At 41.4% G+C, this 14,487-nt stretch overlaps 1 protein-coding gene across 14 annotated transcripts in view; it reads left to right on the top strand.

Annotated features, from left to right (window-relative positions):
- Window positions 1–14,487, top strand: part of BRSK2 (BR serine/threonine kinase 2) — a 303,871-nt gene that overhangs the window by 259,272 nt on the left and 30,112 nt on the right. For 6 of the 14 annotated variants that reach the window (XM_077179936.1, XM_077179935.1, XM_077179934.1 and 3 more), the window contains 3 exons: window positions 8,476–8,536; window positions 12,395–13,007; window positions 14,121–14,169. In XM_077179936.1, the coding sequence (XP_077036051.1) occupies window positions 8,476–8,536; window positions 12,395–13,007; window positions 14,121–14,169 (723 nt within the window). Of the gene's footprint in view, window positions 1–2,686; window positions 2,711–8,475; window positions 8,537–12,394; window positions 13,008–14,120; window positions 14,170–14,487 lie in introns of all 14 variants that reach the window. The other 8 variants (XM_077179938.1, XM_077179941.1, XM_054635167.2 and 5 more) reach the window with 3 other exon arrangements.

The raw sequence follows: 14,487 nt of genomic DNA, 5'->3' as shown, positions 1-14,487 counted from the left end.
AGATATGGAAATTCCTGTTCCTTTCTCTGATACTCCCTATGTGTAAGTTCTGCTCTTTAACATGTGGCACTTCTTGCATTAAAAGTTAGTCTAAGGTTACTCCAAAAGTGAGATTTTTCATAGTAATTAGGAATCAGGTCCAGTAAAAGAGATGCAGAAATTTTATCTGTGACAGGAGAGGAGTCTTTCAGCGGATGTTCTGAGCACCATTCCTTGTCTTCTCTGGCAGCTGCTACAGCTGTGTTAAGAGCAGAAGAAATGACACTTCTATATCTTCTGTGGGAATTTCTTAAATCCACATAGGCATTTTGTGTTCCTTCTCAAAAGTGGTATTTTTCAGAAAACAGGAGGAGAAGGTTAGAGCACTGCATGAGGATCACCCAGAGTCCTGCTCATTCAAGGACCAGGCTGAATTTTTGAGGTCCACTTTCACTGTAATCTTACCTCCCTCTCACTTCTAAGAGTTGAAGTGAAGGACCTCAGTGGTGGGAATGGGCGAGAACCTGGATTCTAGATCTGTGCACAACCACATGAAAGGAAGGGGTAGCCAGCAAAGAGGACCCCAGCAAAATGGGGTCACATAAATCAGGGTGGCCATTAAATTTTTGTTCAGTGTTTAATTGTCCAATTTTATGATACCTTTTTTAAAGGAATACTGCATCTTTAAGGGTCCCTTCCCTCTAGATGCACATGGTTGTCTTAGTAGCTGAGGCCACTGTCCCTTTCTTTTTCTTTTTCTTTCTGACTTTCTTTCACCCCCTCTTTCAGTGCTTCTCTTCTTCTGTATCTGGGTTGCTGCAGCTCCGTAGTTCACTTGCTTCAGTATTATAGGGAATGCACATGTCTGCGCTTCTGGGTCTATTGTGTCCTGGGATTGTTCATTTTTTTTTAAACCTCATTCCCCCTTTCCTTTACCCTATTGTCAATTTGCTTTCCATTCTCTTTGTTAACCTCTTCAGTGCCTTCCCTGTTGGGAAAATGACTTGAAAGAAACATTATTGAACCTTCTTGCACCCATTCTATTTACATTTGACTATTCTGCATGTGTGAATATGGGTGTATTTTCTGTATAAATATACACACAGGTTCCAGTATATGCAATGGGTGTCAATTTGCTCTTCTCAGTTACATCACCGTAGATAGATTGGTACAGGTATAATTGAGGACAGCATTTGTTCCTAAATATATACATATATTTGTGTATATATATGAATTAGATTTTACCCAAATTTGCACTCCACAGGCTGAAATATAAATGGAGTGTCACTCAAACACATGAAAAAGAACTTACTGTAATGCTTCTTTCCACTTCTCTATCAATGCATAGCACAACAGATTTTTTGTCCTATTCTGACTGCATTTTCATTTTAACTGTTCTCAAAACTGCTTTCGTGGCTCAGCCCAGCACTTGCAATGTTGATGTAACTGGAGGCATGGCTAGTTGCACTGAGCAGTAAACTGTGAAATCTACTGGGCATATATTAAATTTGGCATTTCTGTCTTGTGGCGAATGGATTTTCCTCACCCAGCCAGAGGGTAGCTCTGGCAGCTTGGGAGCCTCTTATTGAAAATGGAGAGAATGAGAGAGAGAAAGTGACAGAGAGGAAAAAAAGCATTGCATCCAACTTGAAAATAATTTGGCTTAATAACACCAAACCGTTTTTTTACTTCTAATCTAATCTTTGTTAATGTGAAAAGGTGGTGACATTTTCCTGAGTTTGCTTACCTGCACCCCTGAAAACTTAATAACCTGACAATTCTATTTCCATTTTGAATGCTTTGGTCAGTAGATAAAAATTAAGAATACTGATGTTTTCAATTGTCACTAGCCTTCAAAGTCAACGTGCCAGAGATTCAGTCTGCTTTTAGAACTGCTTTTTCAGACTCTTTTCAGCACAGCATTGATTTATTCTCCATTCACATTTGAAAGATTTCCTTTGCAACCTACAAGACCCAGAGACTGAATTTATTTTAAATGAAAAATGAGATCCTGGAGCACAAGATGGCATCCACAGAGATAAGTGCTGGGTTGCTGAGCTGGTATGTTCTAGCTGATCTGAATTCCTGACTATAAGACCATCATGACTAATAAGGCAGTATCAAAGCAGATTCACAGCTTGAGCTACAATCTTGTACCCTGGGCTCCCAAGCTGGCTCAGAAATGCATGCTTTAATAACCAATACATTTCACAGTTCATTCGTGGCAAAGAAAAAGTACTTCTTACCAGGCCAGCTTGGGGGACAGAGGGACACTGCACTGAACAAACTGGGGACAAAAAGAACAATTTCCTGGATAACAGTGTGATATAACTGTGCCTTATGTAAGAGGCAGAAAAGAAATGCAGCATGAAGTATGAACCCCATTGCTCTGCTGACTGCTTTAATTGGGATTTGGCTGGGAATTTTTTTTTTTGCAGCCTTAGTATGTGCCTCTCCATATCCCCCAGTGCCAAAGTTGGATGTGTCTGCAATATGTGAGTGGGACAAAAGTTGTTTTCTGGTCAATGAAACTGTCCCCCTAGTGTTCCTGGTCTCTGGAAAGACTTAGGCACCGGTGGCAATTATTATGACCGTTCAGTTCTCCGAACAGTATTTCACTCTGCTTTTCCTACTCTTCTCTCCACCTGCCTCCACACCCCTCTCTCTTTCTTTCTCTCTCCCTCTCTCTTTATTTTCCCTTTCCGAGGATGGCGAGTGCTGATCCATTGGGGTAAGCTCTAGTTTTGGATTATTCCTCTTGCGGGACCTGTTGTAACTTTGTAGAGGAACTTTTCATTTGCAATTTCCAAACACAACACAGGTTGATACAATTCAGAGACTGAGGCTTTACAGCAGGGAGAGAGAGAGAGAGATGTGGGAAGAAGCATTTTTGGTGCTTTTGTGTGTGTTTGTGTGCTTTTATGTTGGAGTCACACTCCATATAATTTATTTTTGGGTTCTTTTTTTGTTCTCTTATTTGTCCCTCTATTTCAATGTCTGTGGGCACAGAAAACTATCCTCAGACCCTGTGCAGATACCAGACACCTTCTGAGAAAGAAACCCATTCCCTGTTTAGCACTTTTGTATCTGTTTGGTATTTTCCAGTTAATTTGAATCCTAATTTATCCAGTTTTCTTCTTTTTCCTTTTTTTTTTTTTTTTTTAATGAAACTGAATCCCATCCGTGTTATTAAAAAAATGCTGGGTATTCCCTCTCTTTTTAGAATATGTTTTCTTAAGAGGTGAACAGATGGCCCTAGAGACAGATATATCTTCAAAGCTCTGTATTTTGAATAAAGGCAGTATAGGTACAGCTAAGAATGCAATCATGCTTCAAATTAACGTTCCATTTATAAATACTTAAGAGAAGGAGAATATTATATTAATAAATGATTTAATAAAACCATTTAATAGATCATTACAGACTACAGTAAAAACTTCTTGAGAGGGTACACATTGAGAAAGCTAATTAGCACCAGTAACATTTACTTCTCATGTTTGCAGCATGCTTCAATATCTGTTAATCCTTTCTAAACTATTTATAGATGGAACTTTAGTATAATTGGCCAATTGAGGAGGGTGGTGCTGTTCAACCATCACCATCTGTATGGGCTGAAAATAAGAAGAGGTGTGTTACCAGCACCTGCACTTCTCCCTCTGCATTCTCTGTAAGGCTTCATCTTACAAGTGGTTGTTACCATGAGCAGACCTTCTGACTCAAGCATGAATATTCTCAGTAAGAGCTGTCACAGTGTTATTTGCATGGCTGGGACTGTAAGACAGTGGAACATCCAAGGTATTCTATACATATTCCCTGAATCAGGGGGTGAGGAAGCACAGTTTGTACCTTTCAGACACCCAAAAGTAAGAGTGATGAAATTCAACACAGCCTGACTGCTCACCTCTTGCATGTTGATTCAGGTCATTGTCAGGGGTCTCCTACCCTGAAGTTTCAGTTTAGATCTTTTTGGTTTTGAGTGGACAAGGAAAGAGGAGTATCAAATTCCACCCAATTCATGCTTGAAGCAAATTAGAGGTTGGCTGGGTATTTTCTGGAATGACTTCCAAAACCACACATGGAATCAAACCAATTCAAAATTTCTAAGGCATTTCACCCAGGGACACAAGTCTGATGCATCTCTGCACGCTGCATGCATGCTGCAGGCTCCCCTTCTTGGAAGCATGGCTCCAGCTTGATTAGCTGTATTCAGCATCCTGGTAAAACTGTGCTATGAAAGCAAGTTCTGCTGGGACTGCAACAAGGTACCAAACTCATAAGAAAAAGTTCTAGGAGATGGTTATTCAAAGAAGAAACAAATGCCAAATCTGACCTAGATGTTAAATTCATGCTTTGAAGCCTTTATGTTCTACTGGTGTGTCCCAGCAGGGGCACTGCTTAAAGCATTTGGGAACAGATCTGAGAGAAGGGTGATGGAGAGATGCTCTGTACATGTGCTACATGTGCAGTGCAGTTACCAGGCCAGCTGCACTCTCCGGTCTCCTGTTTCTCTCTGTCTGCACCTCAGCAGTGTCAGGCTTCAGCCCTGCACCTCTCAGGAAATTCTGCATTCTCTGAAGCCAGCTGGAAACTGGATTCAAGCCCCTCGGTTTCAGAACACTGGTCTGACATGAACTGGGCCTTGCATGGCTTCCGCTTGACAGCAGCTGGCTAAAATGAGCACAAAATTACTTTAAAATGAAGGACCTTTCAACTTTGATACTTTGAATTATCAAATAGATTGAATAAGGTATAAAATCATCACAGCTACAAACTCCAGCCCACACACGCACATTTCGTTTCAGTCCTTTGCCTCTCTCTTTCATAGCTCAGCTGTCTCCAGGTTATTGTCAGTCTGTGGAATGGGAGGAATAGCCTGCAATGATCTCAGTGTCCACCTCATGTTTAGAGTGCCCTCTGCATCTTCCCCCTCCTAAACCTTGGGTCTGCCTCCCTTATGTTTTGGGGTTTTTGAATTCCTCCCTCCAGGCTTGTCTAAACAACTGTGTCACTAAAGAGTCTCTTCTTGGGTCTCTAAATCTGGCAGTTGTGTTGGAGGGAATGCTCTTTATCTGAGCAACTGCACTGTCTTTCCAGCTTGTATTTTCAACAACCTTTTGATGACTTCCATTGAGTTAATGCACAAGCACGCAGGAATGCAAAACGCAGAGCAAAATGAGTCACACGCAGTGTTCACAGTTTCCTGGATTGTTGCTTTTAGTATTAAGTTATTGGAATAATTATAGATTTAATACTTCCAGTAACATTTAATCCTTGTAAAAACTCTTAGGAGGTTACTCACTAATAAATACTTCTCACTAAATAAATGTATTTCATAGCCATGGAGATGATGTCGTACCTCTTTCCACACAAAAGACATAAGAGTCTGCCATATTAATGCTGCCTGTAGGGCCTCAAACTTTCATTTTCTGGTGAGAGAGCTAAAAATTTAAATTCCTGTTCTTTCATTACAGCATTTCAGCATAATGCAACGTTTTCATTCCTTTCTTTTGGCCCTGTCCCAGTTCTGTCCACCTGACTCTGAGATACAGGAGCAGTGCATGTGATTGGTTTTTTTTTTACAAACTGAATTACAGCATTGCTTAGCTGAAATGATCTTGATGAGAGGGACAAATCTGTCATTTTTGCTTATTAGCACTTTTTGTACTGGAGTACAGAACCACGTAGTAGGGCATGGTACTGAGTTTTTATAGCTAGCTTGAGAATCATATATCCCATTTGTAACGGTAAATTATGGGAGATTTGTTAAATTAAGGAAGATGCAAGGAAAATCTCCTCAGTCTTGGTGTCATATCCTATACTACCACTTTCTGGTAAAGGAGGAGGACTTCTGAAAACATATAGCTCTCTTTTTACTCTGACACTTAAATTGAACACAGGCTTTTTTAAATTCTTTCCACTGCTCCTATATACAATTTCCAGTGTGGACAAACTGAAGCTTGCTATAGGGCCTACTTTACTTCTTACATATTTTGCATGTAAATCAGCAGCAGAAATAAATCTTGTTCAATAGCAATCATGTGGATACTGAATGCATTTCCAGGAGGATTTCATACTAACTCTCTCTTATGTCCCCTACCTCAGGCTCCTAGGCTGGATGAAAGCACAGTACACAACAACTATTTTTCAAATATTGCTTCCAATAAAGAACTGGGATTTGGGAGGTGGGGACTGCCATGTTCTGCCCTACATGTGTGTGATCATTTTTGTAAAAAAATAAGAGGCAGTGGGGTTGGGAAGTGAGAATTCAGGGCTGTTGGAAACACCTAATTGCAAAAAGGAAATAGCAGAGTGGAACTTTTAAGCAAATATCCTGGAATTCAGGTGAGTGTCAGAGAGGACGTTCCCACCACAATTAAGAGATGGTGGAAATACGTCCTTTAAGTTGGTGTATAACTGCATCTCTGGGCACCTGAATGCCTTCCACATTTGTCCAAAATAATCTATGGATTCCTCTTGTAATTCATAGTTTGGAAGAAGCTTTTCCTGATGATTCATGCAAGGAACATTTTAACTAAATGGACTTCCCATCTGCACGACACATCTGTGGTGCAGTCAGCTACTTCACTTCTAGGAAAGGCACATACAGTAGTCTTTCAAAAGTGGAGCAGACACTTCTCCCCTTAAAATTACTTTGCATAAACCTTTATGAGTGCCCCAGATCTTGATGGTACAAATTTAGGCTTAATCTAGTGCAAAAGAATGCCAGGAGTGAGCCTAGTTTTTTACTGCTGCACTATGATGGGCAGACTACATCAGGGTACAAGAAAAAAACCTATGTGGGAATTTTCTGCATAGAATGAGTGCCCCAGTTCTTCATAGTGCCAGCTGAGATTTAATCTGGCCAAAAAAACATTCTGTGAGTGAGCTTCTGGTTTTCACCTACTTAGTGTGATGGACAGACTGCAATGGGATACAAACAAAACCATCAGGGCAGAGGATACAAGTAGAGAAAACAGAACCTGCGATTCTGTTCAGTTGTAGCTTATTTTTTCCTTGGAAATACTTCCTCTTTTGCAGTTCACTTATTTTTAAAGAATTCTCAAACTTATTTAATAATAAATGTCTGGGAGACCATTTTAGAGACCGTTTTTCTGTTTTGTTCTACAACAGCTGAAGAGAGTAAACTGATACAGTTTATGGTCTAAATTTGTTTTATATTCTTATGCATAAGCTGACATCGAGTATCTGACCTATATAAATTTTTAATGTATATGTGTGTGAACACAGACAGACACATATTAAAACACATACACCCATACACTTAGTTTTCTACAGGAATTTCACCTTTTCATGTTTGTTACCTGAAGGCAAGTAGTTGCTTTCATGGCTCTTGTTATAGGTAGGTTATTATAGGTAGGAAACATTGATAGTTTTGCTGTATTGACATATTGCTGCATGGTGGTTGTTGAATAAATAGGTTCTCAGCCAAATTCTCTCCTGTAAGATGTTTCAGCCTTCACGACAACTTTTTATTTTAAAAGGATAGAAAGCAGCTGCCTCTGGGGCTCACTCATGTACAGTCACACATAAGGTGTGGGTTTTTTTCTGCAGGGCAGCCCTCCTCCTAGGAACTTCATCTGCTGAAGTGTTTGTGCAGTCTGGCCTGTCTGCTCTTCCACCAGGTTTAGCATAGCACATTTGCACATTTTATTGTCAGCAGCTGACATTTTCCATAGGTGGCCCTTGCTGGAGAGCATAAGACCATTAACAGTATAGGTGACCTTGTCAGCAGAGAGGACAATTCACTCTCCCTTGACTGGCCTCTTTCTGAGGGCACCCCTGAGCTGTAATTTTGATATTAGTAAAGTCATCAACAAAAGCAGAACTCGTTATCCACAGAGAAGACCTGGCTTGCTTAATGCAGCGAGGTGAAAGGTGATTTCACAAAGATGTGAAATCCATCAGTGAGAAGCTGGAAAGGGCTAAGACAATGCAATCTTTGATTTCAGTGGGAAGTCATCACATAAGAAATTATTGTGTGCTTGAGTCAAGGGGACTTGGGGTTTTATTATCTGGAAGAACTCCCTACCTTTGTGCCTTGTACACATGGTGCTTTTCCATGTTGCTTATGACAGAGAAAGTCTCATTTTGTAACTGCCAGCACTGCGCAAAACAGAATTTTTCGCACAAGTTTGAATGTCTTCACCATCCTTTCGAATTGAGCTGTTCCATTTGTACAGAGCAGACCTAGTAGCTTCCATGTGCTTGATGACCAAAAAGAAGGTAGCAACTGCCTTAATTCAAAGGGATTATAGTATTCTCCCTGAGCAATAGCATGTCTTTGCTTTGGGGCAGGGGGGACAACTGAAAAACATGACAATAGTGAAAGGAAAGAAAAGGAAAGAGTTATGTCCTTTTCCAGTGACAGCCTCCCTCCTCTTCCTCACTTCATGCCTGTGCCTGTGGTGGCTGGTGTTCAGGGTTGTTACTTGTCCAGGTTTTCTGAGGGATGTTTTCCTTGTTGTGTCCATCCAGGTCTCGGTCAATCAGCGGAGCATCGTCTGGGCTCTCCACCAGTCCTCTCAGCAGTCCAAGGGTAAGTGCTGCTGCTTCAAGATCTGTTGGTCCAATCCACTCACACATGCTTGATGCTTTTTGACATCTGTTGTGCCAGAGCTGTGGCTCTTTGCTGGGATGTTTTGCTTTTCCTTGGCAGCTTGTAAATTTTCATGGGTGGTGAGGGAAATGTTACTTCCAAATGCAGGTGGAGGATTTCTCTTACATGTTCCCTGCACTGTTAGCAGGGATCTCGCTGTGTCCCTGCCTTTTTTCAGTCTCTTAAGCACACAGAATAACATTGCTATGACTAAACACTCCATATCCAGCTGAGGTCTGCATATAGCCTGTTTTCAGACTGAGTGATCAGGAGCCATTTCACAGCTGCCTTCAATTAGGTCTCAGTAAAGCACCAAAGCATGCTGGTTATCTTCTGTTTGCCTCAGAATAGCTCATACTAGGAAGTCAAAGAAAATAATTTACACAAATTTGAGGGCTGGAAATTTAAAAGGAAAGTAAGAAGCTGACTGACTAGGATGAGTAAAGATTCAAATCCCTATAGACAAGGTACTTTCACATGCCCTTTTTAAGCATGCAGTCAACTAAATACTGATAGCCAGAACAACACATGCTTGATAGTACATTTATTGTGAAGTTGTAACAGTTTCTAAATGCAATGACAGAGGCCTGCCTCTTCTTGTTAACTTATTTAGGGATAAAAGTTGAGTATTCCTAGTGCTTGAAAAGGTCAGCTAAGTCACTTTAAGACTGCAGTGCCTAACAAGAGTCTAGACCTCATCAAAAAGTCTGTTGGGCATGTTACCTAACTGTCTGGCCCAGTCTCTGGAGGATTTCTACATACTTCCCATGACTTCATGAGAAGATGCTATCTCCCACCAGAAATTGGTATAGTCCGTGTCTTAAGCTATGGATACATCCATGGATCTAGTCTCAGTTCTATGAAGATAACATCAGTATTCCAAGTATTTGAAATCCCAGTTCCACCCTAAGATTCTGTGTAATTCTTGTGAATAAAGACACACTGTCAGCTCTAAGTTTATAGTCTAGTAAAGCTTCCAGCACTTTGCTTGATTGAATTACTTCCTGAAACCTGTTTTGGGCTCCTGCCAATTGTTATCCTGTTTGAAACCAGCATAAGTGTTCTTGAGGTCTCCTCTATGTCTTTAAAGTCCTAGGGACCAGTGAAAATCCATTTCCTTCTTTCTGCACCAGGACTCATGGTTGCCAGTGAAATGGAGCAGAGGTCTGAGAACTTTTATGCCACTGCAAAATGTACTGGAAAAGAGCATGGAAACAGTTTTTTGCACAAAATAAGCATCCAGTGAAGCAAACCTAAATCTTGATTTCATTAATTGATCTCTTGGGATCAATTTCTGACATCTCAGTAGGACAACATCAAAGAATAAGTTTGACAAGATCCCATAGTCTGTATCTTACCATTATTACTTAACAGGCAGTTGATTACATATTCTTCAAAGGGATTTAGCAATCAGGTGGCATTTTCAGCAGATCATAATGATATTAAGGCTGGTCACACTTGAGGCTTAAAAGGAAACGTTGGAATAAAAATCGTATTTTTTAAACGTCCTTACCTATGCTTCTAATAGCACCTTAGATTATTGAAAGAGAACATACTTTAAAAAACAAACACACCTTTCACTTTTTGTGCTGCTTAGGTTTAGTTCTATGAGGAATTGAATTCAGCAGCAAATAAGTTACCAAATTTCACAAGATCTTGCTAATGATGTTCCACATTGCACCAGCTGAAATCGAGACCTAATCTTGTTCTTCATTTCATTATTAAATATGTGGTAATTAAGGGTGCCTCTTCAGATTCTTAACGGCTTAAGAGCGAGTTGAATCATACTTTATTTCTTTCAAATCTGCTCCTCAAGCCATCTACATGTAAGACAGAAAAATTGCAAGGAAACATTTGCAATTAACAGTCTTTGAGTTTTATCCATTGGTGTCATTTGCAAATAGTTAATAGTCAGATGCCAATAGTGACTTCCACAAATTAAACACTTTCCTGATCTTTTCCCCTTCCTTGCTCATTGATAATGAGAATTCAGCAACATGGCAGACTTAAGTTTAACTTTACAATCCTAATAGTAATACAAATATTCTGATGTACTGATTTTCCTTTAATTTTGGTGGCCTAACCCTAAGTTCTTTGAAGTAATTTCAAAACTTTGATGCAAACAGCTTAGAGACTTTAGTCTTAAATACATTTCTACGGTTTTTAAATATGGCAACATTGTGCTAATCCATCACACCCAAGAAGGAAGTCCCTAGTGAGTATGTTCACCTGAGACTGAGATTTGAGGGAAGGTTACATGTACATAGTATGTCTAGTTAGTTCTTTATTGAGGCTTTTAGGTGTCAAGTATGGATAATAATAATGCTGATGGTGTAATTTTTCATAGGTAATATTTCGTAGAAATCAAAGGGTAGACCAAAGCTAAATATCTTGAGTAGTGATTTCTATTTTTACAATTATTCCAGTACTTGTAATCTAAGGTGGTAATAGCAATGATTTGTAAGGACTTTTTTTTGTTGTTGTTTTAAATGTGATTTTTAGCTTGCTAATAACCCTTAAAAGGCTTCTACCCTTCCAAGTCTGTCTATTGCTGTTTGCTGTCAAAGTATGAATGGTTTCCCAAAATACCTCTTAACATGTGTAAATGTTCCTGTTTGGGAAAAAATCATAATCCCATTTTGATACCTCAGCAATGGATTATGAACTTTGCTTGTCTTTTTTCTTTTTAAACTGTGTCTTACAAAACAATGGCTCCCCCCACCCTCTTCTTAGACTTGGGACTTAATGGCAAATATTGCTGAGACTTTATGACAGAAATTCCAATTATCAAGCTATCCTTCAATGCAATGACGGATGTTGGAGGAGAAGCATAAAGTCTGATGGAAAGTATCATCTCTTCCCAGATAAATAAATTTACCAGACCTCACTGAAGTTTTTGCTGTAACAGTTTAAAAATCAAACACCTATCTGAGTTCATGTATTTCTCATGGTGTTGTGTGCTCTGAAGCTTCCAAGTGAAGGCTGAGCAATTTAACATTCCAGATCAGGGGAGGAGAGTGGGTGCCCAGGTGGCATCACTCTCCCTTTTCCCCCCTCTTTCTGCAATGGGTGGCTGCAACTGGTGCATTACCCAGCCAGGGGTAAAGAGGAAGGAAAGAGGTTCTGACTGGTGTGTGCAGTAACTGTGTGTATCCCCTGCCACTCTGTATGTATCACACACCTGTTCTGAGTCTCATCTCTCTACTGGGTTTGCATATGGGCATATGGAGCTGAAAGAGGTGGTCCCTTTCTTGGCACATCTCAATTTGTCTGTGGCTTGAGTGGTTCTTCTTCCCTTTCCTCACCTCCCTACAGCATCGTGCTTCTCTCACTGCAGGGCAATCAGAACAATCCCAGAGAGATGGCATTTCTCTCTTCTTTTTTTCTTGGTTACTTTCCTTTTTTATTTTTTTCCTTTTTTTCTTTTTTTTTTCTTGTTCCTTTGTTGTACTTTTCTTTCTGTTGTTTTCCTTTGCTGACACGTGGTTGGTTAATATGATGAAGCCTGTTATGACACTGTTGTTCTTGCTGCTGCCGCTGCTGCTGTTGTTGAATATGCTGTGTTCCCAGCTAACTGCATGTCTTTTTTTTGTTTTTTGTTTGTTTGTTTGTTTTCGTTTCTTTGCAAAATCCCTCCCCCCCACTACCCCTTCACCTCCATCTCCTGTGTCTCCTTGTGACATGGTGCATCTTTGTGACTCGGATGGGTTTTATTCTGACTTTCCTTTCTCTGCTCGCCCGCTCTTTGCGTATTTCACTGTTTTTGATGTGCATGGACACTCTGCGTCTGTCTCGTAGCCTATCAGAAAGTTCTTCATCCCCCCTCAGACCTCCGACCTCCCTTTCTCTCCCCGACCCCAAGTCTCCTTGGACCCTGATGCTTGTAGGAACGCCTCCAGGCCTGGACATGTACTCCAACCAAAGCCAGCACTTCAGCCCAACCCAAAGACGCAGACTTTGCCATCCAAGAGCAAATTGGCTGAAAAACCACTCCAGTCTACTAAATCCAACCCACTCCCTGCCAGCAATGCCAGCGCCCCCTCTTCCCAGAACAACCCTGTGCAGAATGCTCAGGGCCGCTCGCCTGCTGCCGGCTTTAACCCACAGCTGGCTGTTCCTAAAGTGCAGACCAACCCTATGTCTCCTGTTAGATTGCTCCCTTCTAGTACTGACCCAAGCACCAAATCTATCCCCATCATACAGGTCACCCCTCACCCCTCTCCAAGGGGAAGTCCCCTCCCTACCCCCAAGGGGACACCTGTTCATACGCCAAAGGAGAGCCCAGCAGGCACACCCAACCCAACACCACCATCCAGCCCCAGCATTGGAGGAATGCCTTGGAGGACACGGCTCAACTCCATCAAGAATAGTTTCCTGGGGTCTCCTCGCTTCCATCGTCGGAAATTACAAGGTGAGTACTCACCTAGGGTGGCTCTGATTTGAGCAGACATTCAGCAGGAATTTCATACCTCTTTGTGGCTTTGCAAATTCTCTGTACCAAGGTCTGAATATTTATGTGGAAAATAAGAGTGATAGCATCAGCCAAGCCCTAACCCACATGTGAGCAGGCTCTGTCGTGCCACTGCCCCTGCTCCAACAGCATCTCCTGAGCCCTCTTCACACTCCAGCCATGCAGCTCTTACTATCCCTGTTGTGGCTCTTAGACTGCAAGAAAAATCTGTCTTCAGTTTCTTCGCTTGCTTTGCAAGTGAACCTAGGGCTCAGCCATTTCCCCTGTGGCTGTGCTCCACTGCCTCTCCACAGCCACAGGCTGAGCCTTATGCTGAAAAAAAAGGCAGCCAGAGGCAATAGGCTGAAGCTGTCCTTCTGAAGCACAGCTTTTTTGATCTTGCTTAATGCTTTTTTTTGCCTCCTTTGGTAATTGGTGCAAAAATCTCCTTAATACAATCAGTGGTTTCATATCTGCTGGCCTACTTCAGTTTTCTAAGTCTCTTGAGTGTTGAGATGTGCAAAATTTTCTTCCTCGGCCTCCAGGTGGCTTTTTTGCATGCCAGCAAAGGGCAGACAAAGTGACATGCCTTATCCTTGGATGTCAGCAGCAGCTATCCCAACACCCTGTGGTTTTCCAGGGTACCGGCATGTGATCCCATGGGAAAGGAGGATTACAGCCGTGGATTTTTGAGCTGTGATGGTCTTTGCCATTGCCACTGAGGTGGTCAGAGAGCTGCAGAGAATTGCAGCAGTGACTGAGCTGCGCCCAGCTGGGCTGTGAGGCAATGGCAACAGAGTTGTTGGCATAGTGTGTTTGGGTCTGGACCAGAAACCACTGCAGCCAGTGCAAGATTACCTAATGACCTAAGGGCAGAGTGAGCTTTGAAATGCAGCACTTGTTTAGATACCGAGATCTAGAGACATATGACCAGCATTTAAGTGTCAGAATTAGCCTGCAGAGGCAATGGGCAAATGCAAGAATTGTTTCATTGGTGTACAAGCTGAAAATGGAAGGTGTACTGAATCATATTTCTTTTCTCCTCCCTCTCTTTGGCTGTCCGTGCATGAGCAGTACCTACACCAGAAGAGATGTCTAATTTAACCCCAGAATCATCCCCAGAGTAAGTATTTTGCCCTTTTTTCCACCAAATACCAGTGTCATTTCCTGGCCTGAATGTCATAAGCTGACATATTTCTGTTCTGGATCAGTATCTGTTTGTAACCTGTTGTCCTGTGGGTGGGACAGAGATGTGAGATGATTCTTTTGATGAGGACCCTACATAAAATCTGTACCTCAGTAATGGCAGGGGGGTCAACAGATGATGAAACAGTCTCCCAGTAACCACCTCATGTTCTCACAGCTTGCTGAGTTTGCTGGGTTTGTACCATGTTTCTTCTCTCTTCATTCATTTGGCTGTCGAGTAGATCACTCTTTGGAA

Source organism: Agelaius phoeniceus, chromosome 6 (genome assembly GCF_051311805.1).
Source record: "Agelaius phoeniceus isolate bAgePho1 chromosome 6, bAgePho1.hap1, whole genome shotgun sequence".
Classification (NCBI taxonomy): Eukaryota; Metazoa; Chordata; class Aves; order Passeriformes; family Icteridae; genus Agelaius; species Agelaius phoeniceus.
This window is presented reverse-complemented; position numbering and strand designations above follow the sequence as displayed.